Below are 18,239 nucleotides of genomic sequence, written 5' to 3'. Positions count from 1 at the left end.
CTTGGAGCCTGACAGTCCAGGGTACGAATCCTGGCCTTGCCCTTTATTGGCTGTGTTAACACATGCCAGTTATTCCATCTTCTTTGGCCTTAGATTTTTCCTCTGTAGAGCAAGGATGACAACATCTTTCTTTTTAAAGACTTATGGTGAGGAGGCACTCAACAAATGTTAGTTTTCTTCAAATCTCAAACCATTCTGTATCAGTTATTAAAATTCCAGAAATCCAGACTAATTAACTTTTTATACTAACATAGCCTCCAAAGGTTTGGGGTATTTCTTAATATTTTTAAAGGATATATATATTTTTTTAATTATACGAATGAAATATGTGATAAATCCAGTATTTTAAATGTTCATTATATCTCTGAGGATAACATCAAAGTGCAATTCATACTATATTTTCAAAGTGGCTAAAACCATTTTGGGGTTGTCATGGGCTGGAAACCAAATACAGCAGCTTTTCAAAGTAAAGCCACAAGAACTTGTGTTATGCATTAATGGGAAGGGGGAAAAAGCACTGAATAAACAAGCATTTCTGATGATTGAATTGCTGGGCTAGGGATAGCATTTTCTTTCTGCAGTGAAATCAAAATTGCCCGTCAGTTTGAACCATGCAAATTGCTGCATGCAGGCTCAGCTGGGCTCCCCAAAATGGAACAGCTCATTTTGATAATCAAATAAATTTCAAACAGTTGCTAAGGAAACTAAAGGATTCTTTGTGCAAGTTATCGCACTGAAAAAAACCAAAAAGGTGGGGAGGGAGGGGAGAGTGTTAGTTGATTAGGGATTTGGATCCGATATAGATAGCTCTCAGTTCAAAAAAGTGAAGGCTGTGACTGGGAAGTGCATGGAAGTTCAGGTCTTCCAATTCTCCCTTATCTGACTGAGCTATCCGATCACTTCAGCCCTTCATTCAGAAATTTCTTTTTATAGACATGAATGCATATTTGCACAGCATTGCTATAGGAGGCATGAATCTATATATCTTTATAAAGAAAAGGACCATGATAGCAGAATCTGCCTTGTGAAACCTTATCATGCAGTTGGGGCACCCTAGTCCCGAGTTAAGCTGTTAAAAGTTAAACCAGTGGGGCACCCAGTGATTGTTTACTGTCCTTCTGTGAATGTTTTGAGACCCTGACTGCTGCCCTTTAATTCTGAGGCCTGTTTGCAGGTTCCTTATACATGCCAGGAAGTTCTTAAATGGGTCTTGGATCTACCTGATCTAACCTTGATATTTAGCCTGCTGGAGCTGTGAATTAAATTGGATTCTTGCTCTTTAAGAGGGTCAGTGCACCCTACCACCATCAGGAATGTCTTTGTAGAATTTAAATTAATTATTCATCAGTTTAATCCTCTAGGCCATATTCTAAAAAATAGAGACGGACTCCAAATGGCTTCGTCTCTAAATGGTTTCTTAAGCATTCTGAGCCTCTGTATACATATTTTAATATTGTGAGAATTAACTGAACTGCCTGGCATATAGCTGGAGCTCAATAAATGGTAGTTAATACTACTACTAATACTACTGCCTCTACTTTTACTACTATTACGGCTACTAGTATTATTACTACTATTTTCTAGAAAGTAGGTAGGAATTAGAATTTTATATACAGGACTTTCCTCCTCCAACTGCCTCTGCCCTCCCCCATGGCTCCACCATTGGTGGGTTTTGCTATGTTATAGGCTATTCTATATTCTAGCGCTCACAGCCTGGTGCTCAGAATTAAGGACTAAAACTCTCAGGTTATAGGATCTGGGAAGAGGGAGTTAGTTTTTTAAAGGCAGGAAAAGAGGTAGGTTTACTCTGACCAGATCCTCAGCCCAGCCAATCTGATGCCTGTTTCCGTCAGGTAAAGTAATCAGCAGGCTGTGGACTCTTTCCCCTCAACAGCCCACATCCCATTCCTAGGGTTGGTCCAGTGTGGGAGGGGAGTTGTTAGGTGCCATTGAGTTGATCTGACTCATAGTGACCCCATGTGGCAGAGTAGATCTGCTCCATAGTGTTTTCTCGACTACAATCTTGATGGGAGCGGATAGCCAGGTCTTTCTCCCACAAAGCTGCAGAGTGGGTTTGAACTACCAACCTTTTGGTTAGCAGCTGAGTGCCTAACCATTGTGCCAACGAGGCTCCTCCTGTGGGAGGGAGAGGAGGAATAATAAAAGCTTAAATCTCCAGATCGAGATTTTCTTACCCCTCTAAGACATTGCCTTTAGGACAGGCCTTGGTCCCTTCCCTAAGGACCTGGACAGAATGACTTCTAGTACAAAGGTCACTTTTGAACCAAAGCTCCAGAGTGACCCTCACAGATGCAGCAGTAGAAAGTCAGGGTCTTGGTGAGTAGTGTGCCCCAGACCAGAATTTATTATGTTTATTTCATTGTTGTATACACACCAATGACATGTTTTCCTCCTATTTTGGTCTGTCTAGCTGCAATACTAAAAAACCAACCAAACCCGTTGCCATCAAGTTGATTCCGACTCATAGCGACCCTAGAGGACAGAGTAGAACTGCCCCATAGGGTTTCCAAGGAGCAGCTGGTAGATTTGAACTGCCAACCTTTTGGTTAGCAGCCGAGCTCTTAACCTCTGGTAAAGAAAATTCTCCTTTCGTACATCCTCTGGGGGAGAAGCCAATTTATTTATGCTCCTGAGTCCTACGGGCCTCTGGGAGAGGTCTCTGGGCTTGACCTCTGACCTATATGGCTACAGAACTTGGCTGATACAGTAGTAAGCTGTCTGCTAAAAATATGCTCATAGGAGGGGAAAATGAACTGTGTGAGGCTCTCCAGCACCATGCTGCAATGTGGGAGAAGTTTTCCATTATTTATTCTCAGACATAGGAGTTATTTGAATGCACAGGATCCTGAAATCCCATCAGCTCTGTCTCCCACCTACTCACAAAGGAAATGAGTCCTTGAAATTAGCAGCCTTGGGCCTATTTCTGTGTGATTCCTAGGAGTAAAAAGAGAGCTCATCCTTTTTTGTTTTATACTCTCTTGTAGTTCTGCCTCTTTAGCCGAATTAAAAGCTGAAGGATATACTATTTTCTACCTGGAATACAAAAGGGTTGTGGTATTGAAAACCTGAAAATCAGATGAAGAGGAATATGAAAGTCATTTTCTCCCGTATTAGTGCTTTGTGAATTTGGCTTTTATCTTTGAACTTTCTGAGCCACACGGTGGAGGGGTGTGTGTGTGTGTCTATATTTTAAAAGTCTGGGGACACATTCCTTCCAAAAAGGAATTAAATGCAAACACTTTCCCATGCTAATGACAGAACACCAGAGGTACTTTTATTGTTAGCATGCATTTTAACTTTTTTTGTTGACATATTTTTAATTAAAATAACATTTAATGGTTGGAAGCTAAAAACCTGATGTTTCTGCCTGACGTTTACAGGGGAATGATAACATATGAAGAAGTTTAGCATTTAAATTGAGTTTTATTAGTTAAAACAGTAAAATGTTTTATGAGTACAATACTGCCCTGCCAAGCTCCATTTCAGCATCAAATGTGCTTTGTAAGGAGTCTTACAGAGCTAGGAAAAAGACATTTTAATTTCTTATTCCTCAAATGCTTTTTATAATAAGTTCCCACAAACGTGTTTTCTTTACAAATGAATCCTGGCTCTCTAAAGTGTCTCTTTGAACATCTTTAACAATACAGGAAACCTTGGAACCAGGATATCCAGGGGATACCTTTCTAATGACTTACAAGACATAGTGTATTGACTGGTTTTGGGTTTTTCCAAGTCCTAAGGGTTAAAAAAAAAAAAAAAAATTTTTTTTTTTTTTTTTTTTTAAGGGTGGTCTTTCTTGCATTCTGATAGTCTCCTGCCTCCCTCTCCCTCCCAGTTCCTGAGAAGGCTGATGTTTGGCAGGAAGTTAGGGTATATATTTTTTCATATATGAATGTACTGAATTACTAAACAAAGGAAGCTTGATAAGTGGCCTTCCTTCCCTGCACCGGAACTGTCCCCAAAAAGCTGTCAGGCTCCTCATTAGTGACAAAAATGGGCAAAAATCCTTACTCCTGACCTCCCTGCATGGATGCTGGGCACAAGGTTGCATTCCCACATGTGTCATAGATGTTTTGCTTAAACTTGAGAAATTCTCTCAACTTTATGGGTTTTACACACTTTAGCCCCCAAATTATATTCACCTCTCATCCAAATACAAAGAAGCATTTTCCAGAAATGTTTCCTCCTTTCAGAAATGACTTCTTCCTCCTTTTCCTCCTCTGCCTCAATCTCTACACCTGACCCCAAATCAAACCCCCATCCATATATCCTAGCCTCAGAATTTGACCTCTCATTTATATGTAAGCTAACAAGCTTTTAAAATACCCTATTTCACTCAAGTCACACTTCCCACTGCTGAGAGAATCATTCTGAGTTGCAAACCTAATAACAACACCTCGTTCTCTCTCTCTTTTCTGCTTTAGGATGCACTCCTTTGTACATACGCACACACATACAGACACGATCACGGAGTTATTCTCATGTGACCACAAATGATTATTTTTTAGAATCAAAATATGTCTTAACAAGCTGTGGAGTTATGCAGTAAACAGATGGCCCTTGGGGAGGACCCATACTGCTTTGGAAGAATGCATATTTTTAGCAGAACAATTTGAGCATCGCTGGGGAAAAAAAATGTTCTGGACGTTCTTATTCCTCAATTGGGGAGAGGAAGCTGGCAGCAGAATGTTATAGAGAGGAGGGCATGGCTGACGAGAGTCCTGGTTGTGCAGATGCCCTGATTTCTTGTTTCATCTGTGGCTAACTGCTATGTTTTTGTCTTCCCTTCCCTGTGTCTTGGTAGGAAAGCCCAGTAGTTTCTTTCCAGAGGACAGTTTTATAGACTCCGGAGAAATCGACGTGGGAAGACGGGCTTCCCAGAAGATTCCTCCTGGCACTTTCTGGAGATCTCAGGTGTTCATAGACCATCCTGTGCATCTGAAATTCAATGTGTCTCTGGGAAAGGCAGCACTGGTTGGCATTTACGGCAGAAAAGGCCTCCCTCCTTCACATACACAGGTAACCAGAGCCCCGCATATCCTGCTGATCTCCAGGGGACTCAGATCTTAGCCCAAAGTCAGGAAGCTCTTCCCTCCTTAAATCTGGGTCTTTGAGACTGAAGAGAATTTCACAGCCCATCCTGGAGCCCTGGTGGTGCAGGGGTTAAGGATTCAGCTGCTAATCAGAAGGTTGGCAGCTTGAATCCACCAGCAGATCCTTGGAAACCCTATGGGGCAGTTCTACGTGTCCTATAGGGTCACTATGAGTCAGAATCAACTCGATGGCAACGAGGTTGGTGTTTTGGTTTCACAGCCCATCCATCCATTTTCCCCCTCCCAGGTTTTGTATTTCAGATGAGTAGGGTTATATTCCTGGCGGGGGTGGGGGGAGCGGTTAAGAAGAGAAAAATCTAGGAAATCTTTCAGTAGCCTTCATCCTATCTCCCAGTCTCCTCATTTAAAATATTTATCCACAAAATGTGCTCTGGGGAAAGGGGGCGAGGGGACAAAAAAGCAAAAGCATGCGTTTTGAAATCAGACAGACCTGAGTTTGAATCCTATTGTTATCAGCTATGTAACCTTGGGTCTATTCCTAATCCTCTCAGAGCAAGTTTCCTGCCTATAAAATGATGATAACAGCACCCACTTTGCTGGGCTATTGTGAAGAATAAAGAATAACGTGTTAAGCAGTAACTGCAAGACCTGGCTCAGAATGGGCCAAACCAAAATCAAGCCCACCTCCGTCGAGTTGATTCCAACTCATAGCAGAATGGGGAGTCCCTAACGATGAATGTCACTTCCCCAGTCTGTTGTGTTCCTTCTCTCTTGCAGGGCTACACATTTACTCAGACACAGGCACATACACACGCACACCGGAAACACTCGAAAACTTGTCGGGATGATTGACACATGACCAGTCCTGACTGGTGAAGACAGAGATCTGTGCAGGTTCCTCCCAGCCCTGGAGATGGAGTCACATAAACCAGCATCTGCCAGGCGTTCCCAGGCGAAATGCAGCCTTCTGAGGCCAACGGCTAGTTAAGATGTTTAGTTAAAAGCCGGATGGATACACTTGGAAAGGATGAAATCCCAGAAAAAATAGAGGGATTCTGGGTCCCTGAGGACTTCACAGAACTACCATGCTGGTCCTGGACTTCTTACCTTTAGACTTTTTATATGAGAGAGAGAATAAATATCTATATATTTTTCTAAGATAGAGAGAGAAAGAAGGGAGGAAAAAATTTACTCAATTGGCTTGCTACTAGACCCGTAGGACGTAACTACTACCTGTTGTTAAAACTTCGTGACTGACTTCTCCTGAGTCTCATGCTGGCAGTCTCAGATCAGTTGGCAGTTGTATTTGACACAGCATGTGTATTCTTTTGAGCTAATCCAGTTTAACCCACTGCCGTTTAGTTCCCCTAGAAGTACCCCCTGAAACTGGAGCATTTGGAAAGGCTCATTGACAAAAGGAAGATGAATATAAATCAAATTTTCATTTCCACATGACTGATATTTAAAGCAGGTTCAGTGCTCCAGTCCCCATCCTAGACCCTCAGCATTTCCATCATGATTTGCATGGAGTTCACACAGTCATTAAGTGGCTGGGTTTCTAAGCATGTGCCTATCACTTAAAAAACATGGTTGTCCTGGTACAAACTCAGCCAAGTGAAGACTCACCACACATACAACAAAATTAAAACAGACTGAGACTAAAGAATAATCTAGTAATGATGCTGCACCCACAAGAAAGTCAGGAGAAGATTTCTGTGGACAAAATGGGACCTTGGAAGGAGTTTGAATTGAGTCATCAGCCTCCATGTACTTTCTCTCTCTCTCTCTCATGCTTTTCCATGAGAAGTCTGAGGAAAGAGCCTGGTGTTATGGTAAAGCAGATCCACTGCTCATTTTGCTCTCTTTGTACTTCAGTTTGACTTTGTGGAGCTGCTGGATGGAAGGAGGCTCCTGACCCAGGAAGCACGGAGCCTGGAAGGACCCCCGCGCCAGTCTCGGGGAGTTGTTCCCCCCACTAGCCACGAGACTGGCTTCATCCAGTATTTGGATTCAGGAATCTGGCACCTGGCTTTTTACAATGATGGAAAGGAGTCTGAAGTGGTTTCCTTTCTCACCACTGCCATTGGTAAGGAAGCTCCACCACTCTATGGCTTGTGGGATGATGTCTCTTTTGGGTGGGAGAACTCTTGGAGATGGAGATTCTGGGAGTTGAAGCTGACAACCAGATGTTTCTTGCCGAGAGCTGTGGATGCCTCTGGCATGCGGGCATCCTGACTAGGCTTGCTGGACAAAGAACGGATGTAAGATGCAAGAAAATGAAGGTAGGGGCTGACAGGAGGGCCTGGAAGACCATTCTGGGCTGTCACCTGAGCCCAGGGCTGTTGCCCACTGCCTTTCTTGTGTTCTTTGTGGCATGACTTGTGGACCAGCAGCTGCATTTAAAGACCAAGGGGGTGGAACTGATAACATGAGACAGGAATCCTACATGACCAGCCTCATGTAGGCAGTATCTCTCTTCTTGGCACTTCTTTACAACACTTATTTGTCTTTATAAGTCTAACTTGGTTCAGCTCACTGATTTGTTGTTTGTTTTTTGCCTTTTGGAGCCAACAACCCCCGGAAGATGAGAAAAGAAGATAAAGGCTTAGAGAGATAGTGAGAATAGCAGTGCAGAGGACTGGATGAACAATGTAATCAGTCAGATTAGGGTTTTCTTAAGGATAGAAATGTCCTAATCTCTGACAAGGATCCCTGGATGGTGCAAATGGTTAAGCACTGGACTATTGGCCAAAAGATTGGTGGTTCACAGTCACTCAGAGGTGCCTTGGAAGATAGTCCTGGCCATCTGCTTCTAAAAAGTCACAACCTTGAAAACCGTATGAGTACAGTTCTACTTTGCAGCACATGGGGCCACTATGAGTCAGAATCGACTTGATGGCAACTAATAACAACAACAATCTCTGACAGGAGTCCCTGGCTTATATAAGCAGTTAATGTGCTCGGCTGCCAACCAAAAGGTTAGAGGTTTGAGTCCACTCAGAGGCACCTGGGAAGAAAGGCCTGGTCATCTACTTATTCAGCCATTAAAAATCCTATAGAGCACAGTTCTACTCTGACACACATGAGGTTGCCATGAGTTGGAACTGACTCAACAGGCACTGATTTTTTAATCTCAGACACATTTGTTTTAAATGAGCGCTTACCCACTTAACTGTCCCGTGTGGTGGAAGAGAACCTCACTATTCGTTCAGGTTGAGCCTACTGGCCACCTCAGAAGTCTGTGAGTCACTGGGTCGCCTGACACCCTGTTGGAAAGAATTGCTGTCCTTTACCAATGCATTCCATAGAATCTGTCTCCTCCTTCAGTCACCAGTGCGCTATAGGACATGGTGGTCTTAGCAGTTTAGGTCAGAAAACATTTTCTCTGCGTTTATATTGGAAGTACTGTGACACAGTGGTCTGAGGACCCCATCTTCCTCTATATGCTTGAAACCCACAGAAAAACAAAACTCCATGAAGCAGAACTTAGAAAAGCATTTCCAGTAATGAAGAGTTACCAGAGCTCACCTGAAAACTTTTTGTCTTAATTCTTGGCTGGTAGTCTCTCTAACATGGAAAATGGAGTTTAATGAAAATCCCTCAAACTGGTCCTTGGTTTGGTTCTTCCTTTTAAACAGCAGCAGTCAATATCAGGCTGTTTTCTTCTTACTGGTAACTTTGCCCTTAGTGTTTAGGCAGAGAGTACCTTCCAGTTATAGGCAGGGGATGAGAGGTAAGCTTCTGCTGCAATATAGTACCCAATTGATAAAATAAAAAAGGTTTAGGCCACTAGGCAACTATCTGTGAAATAGGTATTGCCACTCTGTGCTTTCCTTGTTTTGGAAATGTCTGTCCTGACCACCAGGCTGTGGTTGTCTAGAGCGCAAGGACTTTGGTAAATTCCTCTCTGCCTCCCCAACACCAGCCCGGTACCCGGCACACAAGTCCCTCAGTTACTAAGGGAACAAGTGTGAGTGTGGCCCTTTCTCTGCTCAGGTCGCATTGCCAGGACTCAGCAGCCACAATCTTGCCAGTACCCTGGTCCCGGTTTCCACCCTGAAGGCTGCCTTTTGAGGTGTAATGGAAAGTATGCTCAGTTCTGAATTTCTGCCACTTGTGTTTTGATCTTATACAAATCTCTGAAGTTTTCCAGCTCTTTGTTTCTCAAGATTCTGGAATTTGAAGCTGCCGCTCGGTGGTTATGGGTGACATAGAGGCCAACAGGGCAGCCCGTTCCCTGTCACTGAGAGCCCAGTTCTGGTCCTCACCATCAATTAGGCTGTCATTTTGTGGGGTTTCCCGGGCTCCAGACCCTGTTCCCTTTCTTTTTCTGGGCATGGTGGCTTCAATTTAGAGACTTGATTATCAAGTCATTAGTGGTGCCTGCTTTGCAGCATCATGGCCTCATGGCCTGATTTCTCCCAGGCATGGATCACAAAGAAGCATAGAGTGTCACAGTTAACATTACTAAGATTTTAAAAGTCAAGAGTTCTTTATTTTTAATAACGGAGAATAAATATGAAAAGATATTAGTACAACTCCCAAAGAAAGCTACTTTTAATTAGGAAATGAATCTTGGAGAAATAAAATGTGAGTAGTTAGGCACTTGTGCCAGCTTTAGGCTTGTCAGAGCTTGCTGACCTGTTTTGTCAGAACTGAGGAGCCAGTCTTGCTTCTCCTTCTGGGTCTTCTACTCTCACCTAAATGATGAAACCTGTCTTTACCCCCACTTAATCCTATAATGTCTTTTAGAACAAACAGGCCATACGGTGTTTCACCTCATCAAAGATTCTGCTTCTAGGTATGGCTGGTGTCTGGTATCTGTCTCTCTCCCAACCCCACAGCGCCTTCCTATGGATTCCAAGACTCTTTTCCAGGAGTGGGTTACCCAGTAAACAAGGTAAGCACGGCCTTCCCTGTGAGGACTTACTGATCTGTAGTGAACAATTTCACATGGTTTTCACCACATTACCTTGCTTACGGGGTAATCCGTCTCTGTCAGGGATTGTAAATTTGAAAAGAGGCTTTGAGTCCGTAGGAAGGTGCTGTGAGGTTGGGAGAGAGACAGATGTCAGGCATATCTAGGGGCAGAATCTTTGATGAGATCAAAAAATGGGAAATTGTTGACACAGACAGCAAGTATACACAAGTAAGGCCGTGCTTACCTTGCTTATTGGGTAATCCACCCCTGCACTGCTTTGTATTCCTTCCTGCCCTTACTGCCTCCTGTTAGCTCGGTAGCCAAGAACAGTCATGTCACCTCTCTGAGCTTCACTTTTCTTGTCTGAAAATGGAATAATAATAGTACTTCACAAATATGAAGTGCCTGGCACAGGTTTTGCAACACTGCAAAAACCACACAAAAAAAAAAAAAACCCGTTGCCATCAAGTCGATTCCGACTCATAGTGACTGCACAGGACAGAGTAGAACTGCCCCATAGGGTTTCCAAGGAACACCTGGTGGATTCAAACTGCTGAGCTTTTGGTTAGTAGCTGTAGCTCTCAACCACTATGCCACCAGGGTTTCCACTGGAACACCATAACCACAATTAAAAAAAAAAAAAAAAAAAACACCAAACTGTTGCTGTCAAATCGATTCTGACTCACAGCGACCCTATAGCACAGAGTAGAACTGCCCCACAGGGCTTCCAAGGAGCACCTGATGAATCAAAGTGCCCACCTTTTGGTTAGCAGCTGAATGCTTCACCACTGTGCCAACATTATTAGCACTCAATAAGCAGAAGCTGTTAATATTCTCTCCCATCCTCCTCCTTCTTCCACCCTTCTCTTGCTTCCTCTCTGACCTGCCTGTCTCCCTGCAAGCTACAGTGATTGTTTAGTGAATCTTTTTCTTTTTTTCCTTTAACAAAAAAACATCAGAACAATTCTGACGCTGCTATTAATCCGCCTCTCCCCAAGAGTCCCTGGCACTGAGTCTCAGCTGTCTGTGATCATTACCTGTGAGCTCTGAGTTGTAATTTGTCTTGGCAGGTTAATTAAAAGTTTAGGTCTTGTTTTAGTGAAGTCATTATGGTCCCAATATACAATTGTAACTCTCGGGTTTGCTTAACACACAAATTGGAATATGACCCTCCCTTCGTCCCATGTTGAAATCCAGATCTATAATTTTAACAGATCCTAGATGTCAGAATCCAGAGTATTTATGTCTGTTTGTAATTAAGTAACAGGAGAAATAATTGTGTTTAATTTAACAAATGGCTATACTGTGTACCTTTTTGCTTTTCCCTCCATTTAATGCAATCCAGCTGATGATTTTAAATTAAATGAGTTTATCTTTTGCCTTGAAAAAAAAAAGGTTAAAGCACTTCACAAACTGTATACACAAATATATACACACAAAAACCTGATGTTGACAGAACTCCCTCTGAACAAGATGCATTTACACACACACACACACACGCTGAAACCAGGAAAGTTTTAAAATAAAACATTGGAGCTATCTTCAGAAAGAACAGTCTTTCCTTTATATGTGGAGATCTAGAATTTGCATGGTAGGGGCCTAGAATTTACTGACCTCAGGTGTTGAAATGAAGTAGGAGGATGTACACCAATAGGTAAAATGCAGTCAACCTATTGTGATTTAGGAAGGACTTGGACATATGTTCATTAAGCCTGCAGTAACTCCATGAGTTGCCTATTGTTACTTTTATTATCACCCCTTCTCCACTACAGAGAGGAAATTGCAGAGATGCTAAGAGAAGAGCTGGGGTTTGAATTTGCATCTGTCTGACTCCAAAGATGGTGCCTCTTTATTCTCTAGCAATCTGCCTCCTTCTCAGGATAAACCCCCCTTTTTTGGTACTACACTAACTTCTGTTTTCCACTGATTCATTCATTCAGCAAATATTTAGAGAATACCTGTTGTGTTGGGGAACCACGCTAAGCTCTTTTATCTATGTTGTTTAACGCTTACAAAAACCTTGGACAAAGATTTTGAATGACTTGTCCAAGGTCATACAGTTAGAAAGGGAGAGCAAGGATAGAAACTTGGTCTCCAAAGCCCATGTTCCACTATACCAAGGTGTCTCGCTATTTGTCATGGTTACTTCTAAATATTTTATTTCCATTTGTATTCTATGGAATAAACTACCCCCCCCCCACCCCACACACACACACCTCTGCTGCCCCATTAACTCTTCTCCAATTAGAAGTAACCATCTCACATCAACCCAGGAAGTTTTCTTGAGAAGTCATTAAAAAGAACATAAAATCTCATAGCATAAAACTTTAAAAGTTAAAATACCTCAGTGTGCACTGTTTACAACCCAAGACCTGACAAGTCAGTGTTGGAGTGTTTGGGTCTCCAGATACCATCTTATCTTTCATTTTGGTTGACGCTAAAGCATAAGAGAACAGATCGGCTTGACATTGCGGCAATGTGAGCCAAGTCGGAAATAACAAGAGGTGTCTCACAGTGGATCTAGAAACCCAGAGAAAAGAAATGAGAATTGTTGTTAGAAAACATAGAGACTGGAATTTTTTTTTATGAGAAACATGGCCCCGGTCTTCGTGTTCTGAAGAGAAGAGTCATTTCATTCATGTCCATACAGCCTCTGCAAACAGACTGCTGTATGTCAAAGGGTTAGGGGCAGATTTAATTCCTTCCTCCTCCTTTCCTCCCTCCCTTCCCCGCTCCCTTCCTTCTTCTTTCCTTCCTTTTTTCCTTTATCCAACAAATATTGCATCTCCACCCTTTTCCAAACTGGGAATACAGAGAAGGCATGATATGGCTTATGGCAAAAGTAGCTCATGGTCCAGATTAAGGAAGATGAAACATTTATATAGTAAGTGCTTCTAATCCAAGGAAAAGTGCAAGAAAGGTCACCCCTGGAGGGTCAAAGTGCCATAAGGTTGGAGGAAGGAGAGGGCATGTCCAGTTGATTGGGTCAGGAGGGTACGATGCATAGAATTTTTACATTTAAAGAAGGAAAATAGGAGGGGAGTGTTAAGGAAATCATTCCAGGTAGTGGGAACAGCATAAGCAAGAGGTACATAGGCAGAAAAGTAAGAGCTAGCTATGAAGATCCAGCAGTTCTGTTTGACACAGGATGCCCTGAAAGGGAAAAGTGAGTTGTCATGGAGAACCTTGAATGCCACCTTAAGGAAAAGGTTTATTCTGTGGGTATCAGGTACTACTGCGGGCTTTTGGGAAGCCCTGGTGGCGTAGTGGTTAAGAGCTATAGCTGTTAACCAAAAGGTCAGCGGTTCAAATTCACCAGGTGCTCCTTGGAAACCCTATGGGGCAGTTCTACTCTGTCATATACGAGTGGTTGTGAGTTGGAATCGACTCAACAGCAACGGGTTTGGCATGGTTTTGCTGTAGGCGTTTGAGCAAGGGAATAATATAATGAAAGCTTGTGGATTTATATTATTAGGCACAGAATAAGAGCCCATTCATTTATATAATCAGAGGAGGCTACTAGGATTGAACTTTGTGATTTCATGAGAAAAATTAAGGGAAGAGGAAAAGAGGGAGATAGGAAGGGCAGAAGGACTGGTGGTGGTTTTTATTTGCTTCTGCTGTGATCCATTTCTCTTCTTTCCTAGATATGCCTAGTTACTATCACATAGGGGCCCTGGTGGTGCAGTGGTTAAGAGCTTGGCTGCTAACCAAAAGGTTGGCAGTTTGAATCTACCAGCCTCTGCTTAGAAACCCTGTAGGGCAATTCTGCTCTCTCCTATAGGGTCAGCATGAGTTGGAATCGACTCAACGGCATCGGGTTTGATTTTTGGACTGTCGCATAAGTTTCTGTCTTCCAAGGGTCATCAAAACTGGTTCTTTCATGATTTTCCAAAGACCACTAGACAGTGTTGTTTCTGTATTTGCCTTGCATTGATTGGGCAAGACTACTGTTCATTAGCTTCCCAGTCATTTGCAAGGATCTGGAGAGGAAGATCCTGATGTTATAGCCTGTAATTTGTATAAAAACCTGCACTACCTCAAAGAAGAAATTAAGAGAAGTAATTGTGGGGTGATGTTCTGTGAGTTGGAATCGACTCGACGGCACTGGGGTTTTTTGGATTCTGTTTTTAATAAGCCCCCCCACCACTGCTTCCCACACCCGCTTTCTCTGAATTCTACTATAAGATATAATACAGCAATGAGGGTCTCTCAGTAATAAATTAACCTTCTAGTAAATGACATTGGCAGCACTTCGTGAAATTTCTAATGGAAGAGCACCCTGTGAATTCAGCCCTCCCTGCTAAATAGCGGTGATTTATTCAGAGCAATCTGGTATAAGTAGAGTGAAACTCTAGGCTAAGGGAGAGCTCAGGTCAGCATGCTGGAGGCAGATCATGGCCAAAAATCTGTTCAGTGGGGGAGAGGTAGGAACATCGGACTGCTGTATCTGTAGACTTGGAGACTAGGCCTGCCAGCTGCTGCCGCTGGTCACTGAAGACGTTAGAGCAGGGTTCTCACCAACGCTCCTATCCACTCTGCTGCTCCTGGGATCTATCCTTTACTGCTGAACCTTCTCACTTTTCTACCTACAACTTCAAGGACAGAAAAGATAGCTCGAAGACACCGTAGGGGCCAAGTAGTAAAAGCTAGTCTCTCTGTCGGGGTTAGAAATGTGTTTAGTGTGCAGATAACCAAAATTGTTACTGGAGTAGAATCTGAGTCGGGTTTTGATTTTCTCGTGGGTGCTCAGTCGAGGACATGCCTGTGCAGGGCTGGTCCAGCAGTTCAGGACCTGAGTCAGGGGCCAGGCTCTTTCTCCATTTCCGCTCTGCTGTCTTTGGGTTGGGGCTGTGTTCTCATCCTCACCGCCTCCCAGCCGTCAAATGGCTGCTGCACCTCCAGCACCCACGTCTGCATATCAGGCAGGAAAAAGAAAAGAGGAAAGCGAGATTTTTCCTAAAACATTGACTAGAGCTGTGTCACTTGGACACTCAGAGCTGTAAAGAAGCCTGAGGAAGCAAATATTTTTAGCTTGCCAGGTTGATACTCTAAACAAAATTAGGGTGTTCTCAAAAAGAGGGGAAATAATTGTAGGGGCAGCAACCAGCAGTGTCTGCCACAGGCTTTGTTGAGTCTGTTTGGCTCAACAAATACCCACTGAGAGTCCCTTCACTATGTGCCAGACCCTGGACTAGGCATCTAGGCTGACGTGGTGTTTGCCCTTAAGGATCTCCTGGGCTAATGAGTTAGGGTAAGTTAAGCACAGAAAAAGGAGACGCAGTCCATGTAAATAAGTAGGTTAGAATGGTTTGGTCTACTCCCATACAGTACCCCAGGAACCAAGGAGTTATTTTATGAACCCTCAAAGCCTGCTGCATGCCACTTGAAGGAGTCGGTCTAAAGGGGTAGATACCAGGTTGGAGACAGACCCAGACACTACATCTGTCCTTTTGTTCTTCATTCATTCAACAAGTATTTACTAATTACCTTTTATAAACTATATCCTGAGCAGACATTCAGTATTCAGTGGTATAGAAAATTGCTATGCTACCTGCCCTCATGGAATTTTTAGACATATTTGAGATATTTTGAAACAGATTGTCAAGTTTAAATACCATCAACAAATGCATATGTAAATATACATTGTGATAAAGATTAGAAAAGAAAAGAAGATGGTGCTCTAGAGAAACAAACATGAGGCCTAATTCAGACGGCTGGTGGCAAGGATATGAATGTTGTTATTGTGTGCCGAGCCAACTCAGACTCACAGCGACCCTATATTACAGGTAGAACTGTCCCATAGGGTTTCCTAGGCTATAATCTTTACAGGAGCAGATCTCCAGGTCTGAGTTTCTCCCATGGAGCAACTGGTGGCCTGGAACCACTGACCTTTCAGTTAGCAGTCCAGCCCCTTAACCACTGAGCCACCAGGGCTCCCAAAGGATATGAATAAGAGTTTAGATAACAATTTGGACGTAGGATGCACCAAGCAGAGGGAAGAACATATTCAAAGGTCCTGAGATAGGCAGGAGCTTGAAACGTTCAAGATGGTCACATTATGGAGTGCGGGATCAAAGGGCAGTATCAGGCAAGGCTGCAGAGGTAGCCAGGAGCTAGACTGTGCAGGACTAGAGAGTGAGTTAATCCGATTTATATATTTAAAAGTTTATTCCAGCTATATAAGCTGGGAGATCAGTTTGGAGGATCCTGCTGCAGTCTAGGCAGGAGCTGATGCTGGGCTGGACTAGGAGAGAGGCATTGGAAATGGATATAAATGACAGATTTGAGCTGTATACTGGCACTTGAAGATAATTGATGTAGAAGTGATAAGCAAGCCCAAGGAAAGACACTAAAGCAGGAAGAGAAAATGAGGAATGGTCCATCTAAGGGGTGGGTGAAGACCTACAGCTGGCAAAGGAGACTGTAAAGGCCAGAGATGTAGGAGGGTGTGACTGGAAGAATGTGCTGGTGGGAAGTTCACTAGAAAAAGGCCAGACAGTTTAGGAGCCCTCTGTTTCGGCCTTCCAGCCATCTTCCTCCGCCCATGGCCAGAGCCTCCATTTCACATTTGGTTTATGTGTTTGCCATCTTGGGATATGTAATACCAGGAGCCTTCTCCATGTTTTTATTTACTTATTTATCACACTTTTTAAAGATGAGAAAATCAAGACTTTGAGAAGTCACATGAATTGCTCAGGGGTTACACAGCCACTAAGTGGCAGAACCAGGATCCTATTTATAACAATTCATTGGTTGAGCACTAATTCTCTGCCAGGTACTGTGCTAAGTGAATTATCACTTAGTTCTCAAACACCCTAGGTGTTAGATTATTGCTTATTTCCACAATATAGATGAAGAAATTGAGGCTCAGAGATCTAGCATGATCTCATAACTAGGAAATAGCAGAGGCAGGTTAGCAACTCAAAGCTCATGCTCCTCAGAAAGGGTGATCCAAGAGAAGATTCCGGTCTCTGATGAGCAAAACTCTGATCAGCAAACCAATACAGCAGCAATAGTCTTTTTTTTGGCATAATACCATTAAAGGATTTAAAATTTCTTAATATAGAAATATTATTAATTAAAATAAAGAGCTCATGCCCTTTCTCTTACATCCTAGTGACCAGGTCTAAATCAAAGTTTCTAGCGTGGGGATGTTCATGTGTGTCCATAGACACTCTCGAATCATAGAGTTAGGAGGGGTCTTAGAGATTATGGCCTCCACACCTCCTCTCGCAACATTCATGAAATACTAATTGAGGCCCCCAATGTGCAGGAGCAGCCCTGGTTGTGCAACAGTTAAGAGCTTACCTGCTAACCAAAAGGTTGGTGGTTTAAACCCACCCCGTGACTCCATGAGAGGAAGACCTGGTGATCTGCTCCCATAAAGATTATAGCCTAGAAAACCCTATGGGGCAGTTCTGCTCTGTCACATGGGGTCTGTATGAGTTGAAATCTACGGTACCCAGCAACAACAATGTGCAGGAATGTGCCTATCGTCAGCGGCTACATGAGCCTTGTCCACCTTGTTTAAAGAACACTCTGAGCTGTCATTCAGAAGGAACCCCTACCTGCAGAAGGAACCCCCACTCCTAACCACCATTCAAGTTGGAATTTCCAACAGAGGGTATATTATTAAGGAACCCCCACTCCTAACCACCATTCAAGTTGGAATTTCCAACAGAGGGTATATTATTAGTGATGATTTAATTTTTATAACTGTTGATTAAATTTTTATTTTCTGGTAACCCATTCCTCTATCAGTTGATGAAGGCAACTGTCCATCTCCATCTTGCCAGCTGGCTTTGCCAGTGTACAGTAGCTTTGAAAGACTCTCGCATTGTGAGATCTTCTTTCCTTCCCTTTATAGTACCACTGATAGTCGGACATGATTAAATGTACAGCCTCCTACTCTATAACACCCTCTCAGGAATAACCCAGTCACAGTTAATGCGTGAGTTTCTGCTAGTAGTAGATAACTGGCAGTAGATAGTTGAGGTTTTCCAAGGCAGAAATATAGTCAGGGGGCTGAGCGGGGTCAGAAAGGCAGTGAGGTGTGAAGAAAGGGCAGAGGCTTTGGAGTCAAACATACCTGGGTTTGAATTCTGGCTGTACTGTTTATGAGCCCTGGGGCTCTGGATAAGTCTGAGCCTTACCTAACTCACATGTAAACTAAGGATAAAACTTTTTAGATGGTTTACCAATTATATGAAAGTGTATGATTCATGATAGGTACTCAGCAT

The 18,239-nt window shown here is 43.0% G+C and overlaps 1 protein-coding gene across 1 annotated transcript in view; it reads left to right on the top strand.

Annotated features, from left to right (window-relative positions):
- The window catches only part of TENM4 (teneurin transmembrane protein 4), a 259,651-nt gene that overhangs the window by 45,866 nt on the left and 195,546 nt on the right, over window positions 1-18,239 (top strand). Inside the window, exons 5-6 of the mRNA XM_064288757.1 lie at window positions 4,826-5,040; window positions 6,951-7,161. Coding sequence (XP_064144827.1) covers window positions 4,826-5,040; window positions 6,951-7,161 — 426 coding nt within the window. The remainder of the gene's footprint in view (window positions 1-4,825; window positions 5,041-6,950; window positions 7,162-18,239) is intronic.

The sequence above is a fragment of the Loxodonta africana genome, chromosome 7 (assembly GCF_030014295.1).
Source record: "Loxodonta africana isolate mLoxAfr1 chromosome 7, mLoxAfr1.hap2, whole genome shotgun sequence".
Classification (NCBI taxonomy): domain Eukaryota; kingdom Metazoa; phylum Chordata; class Mammalia; order Proboscidea; family Elephantidae; genus Loxodonta; species Loxodonta africana.
This window is presented reverse-complemented; position numbering and strand designations above follow the sequence as displayed.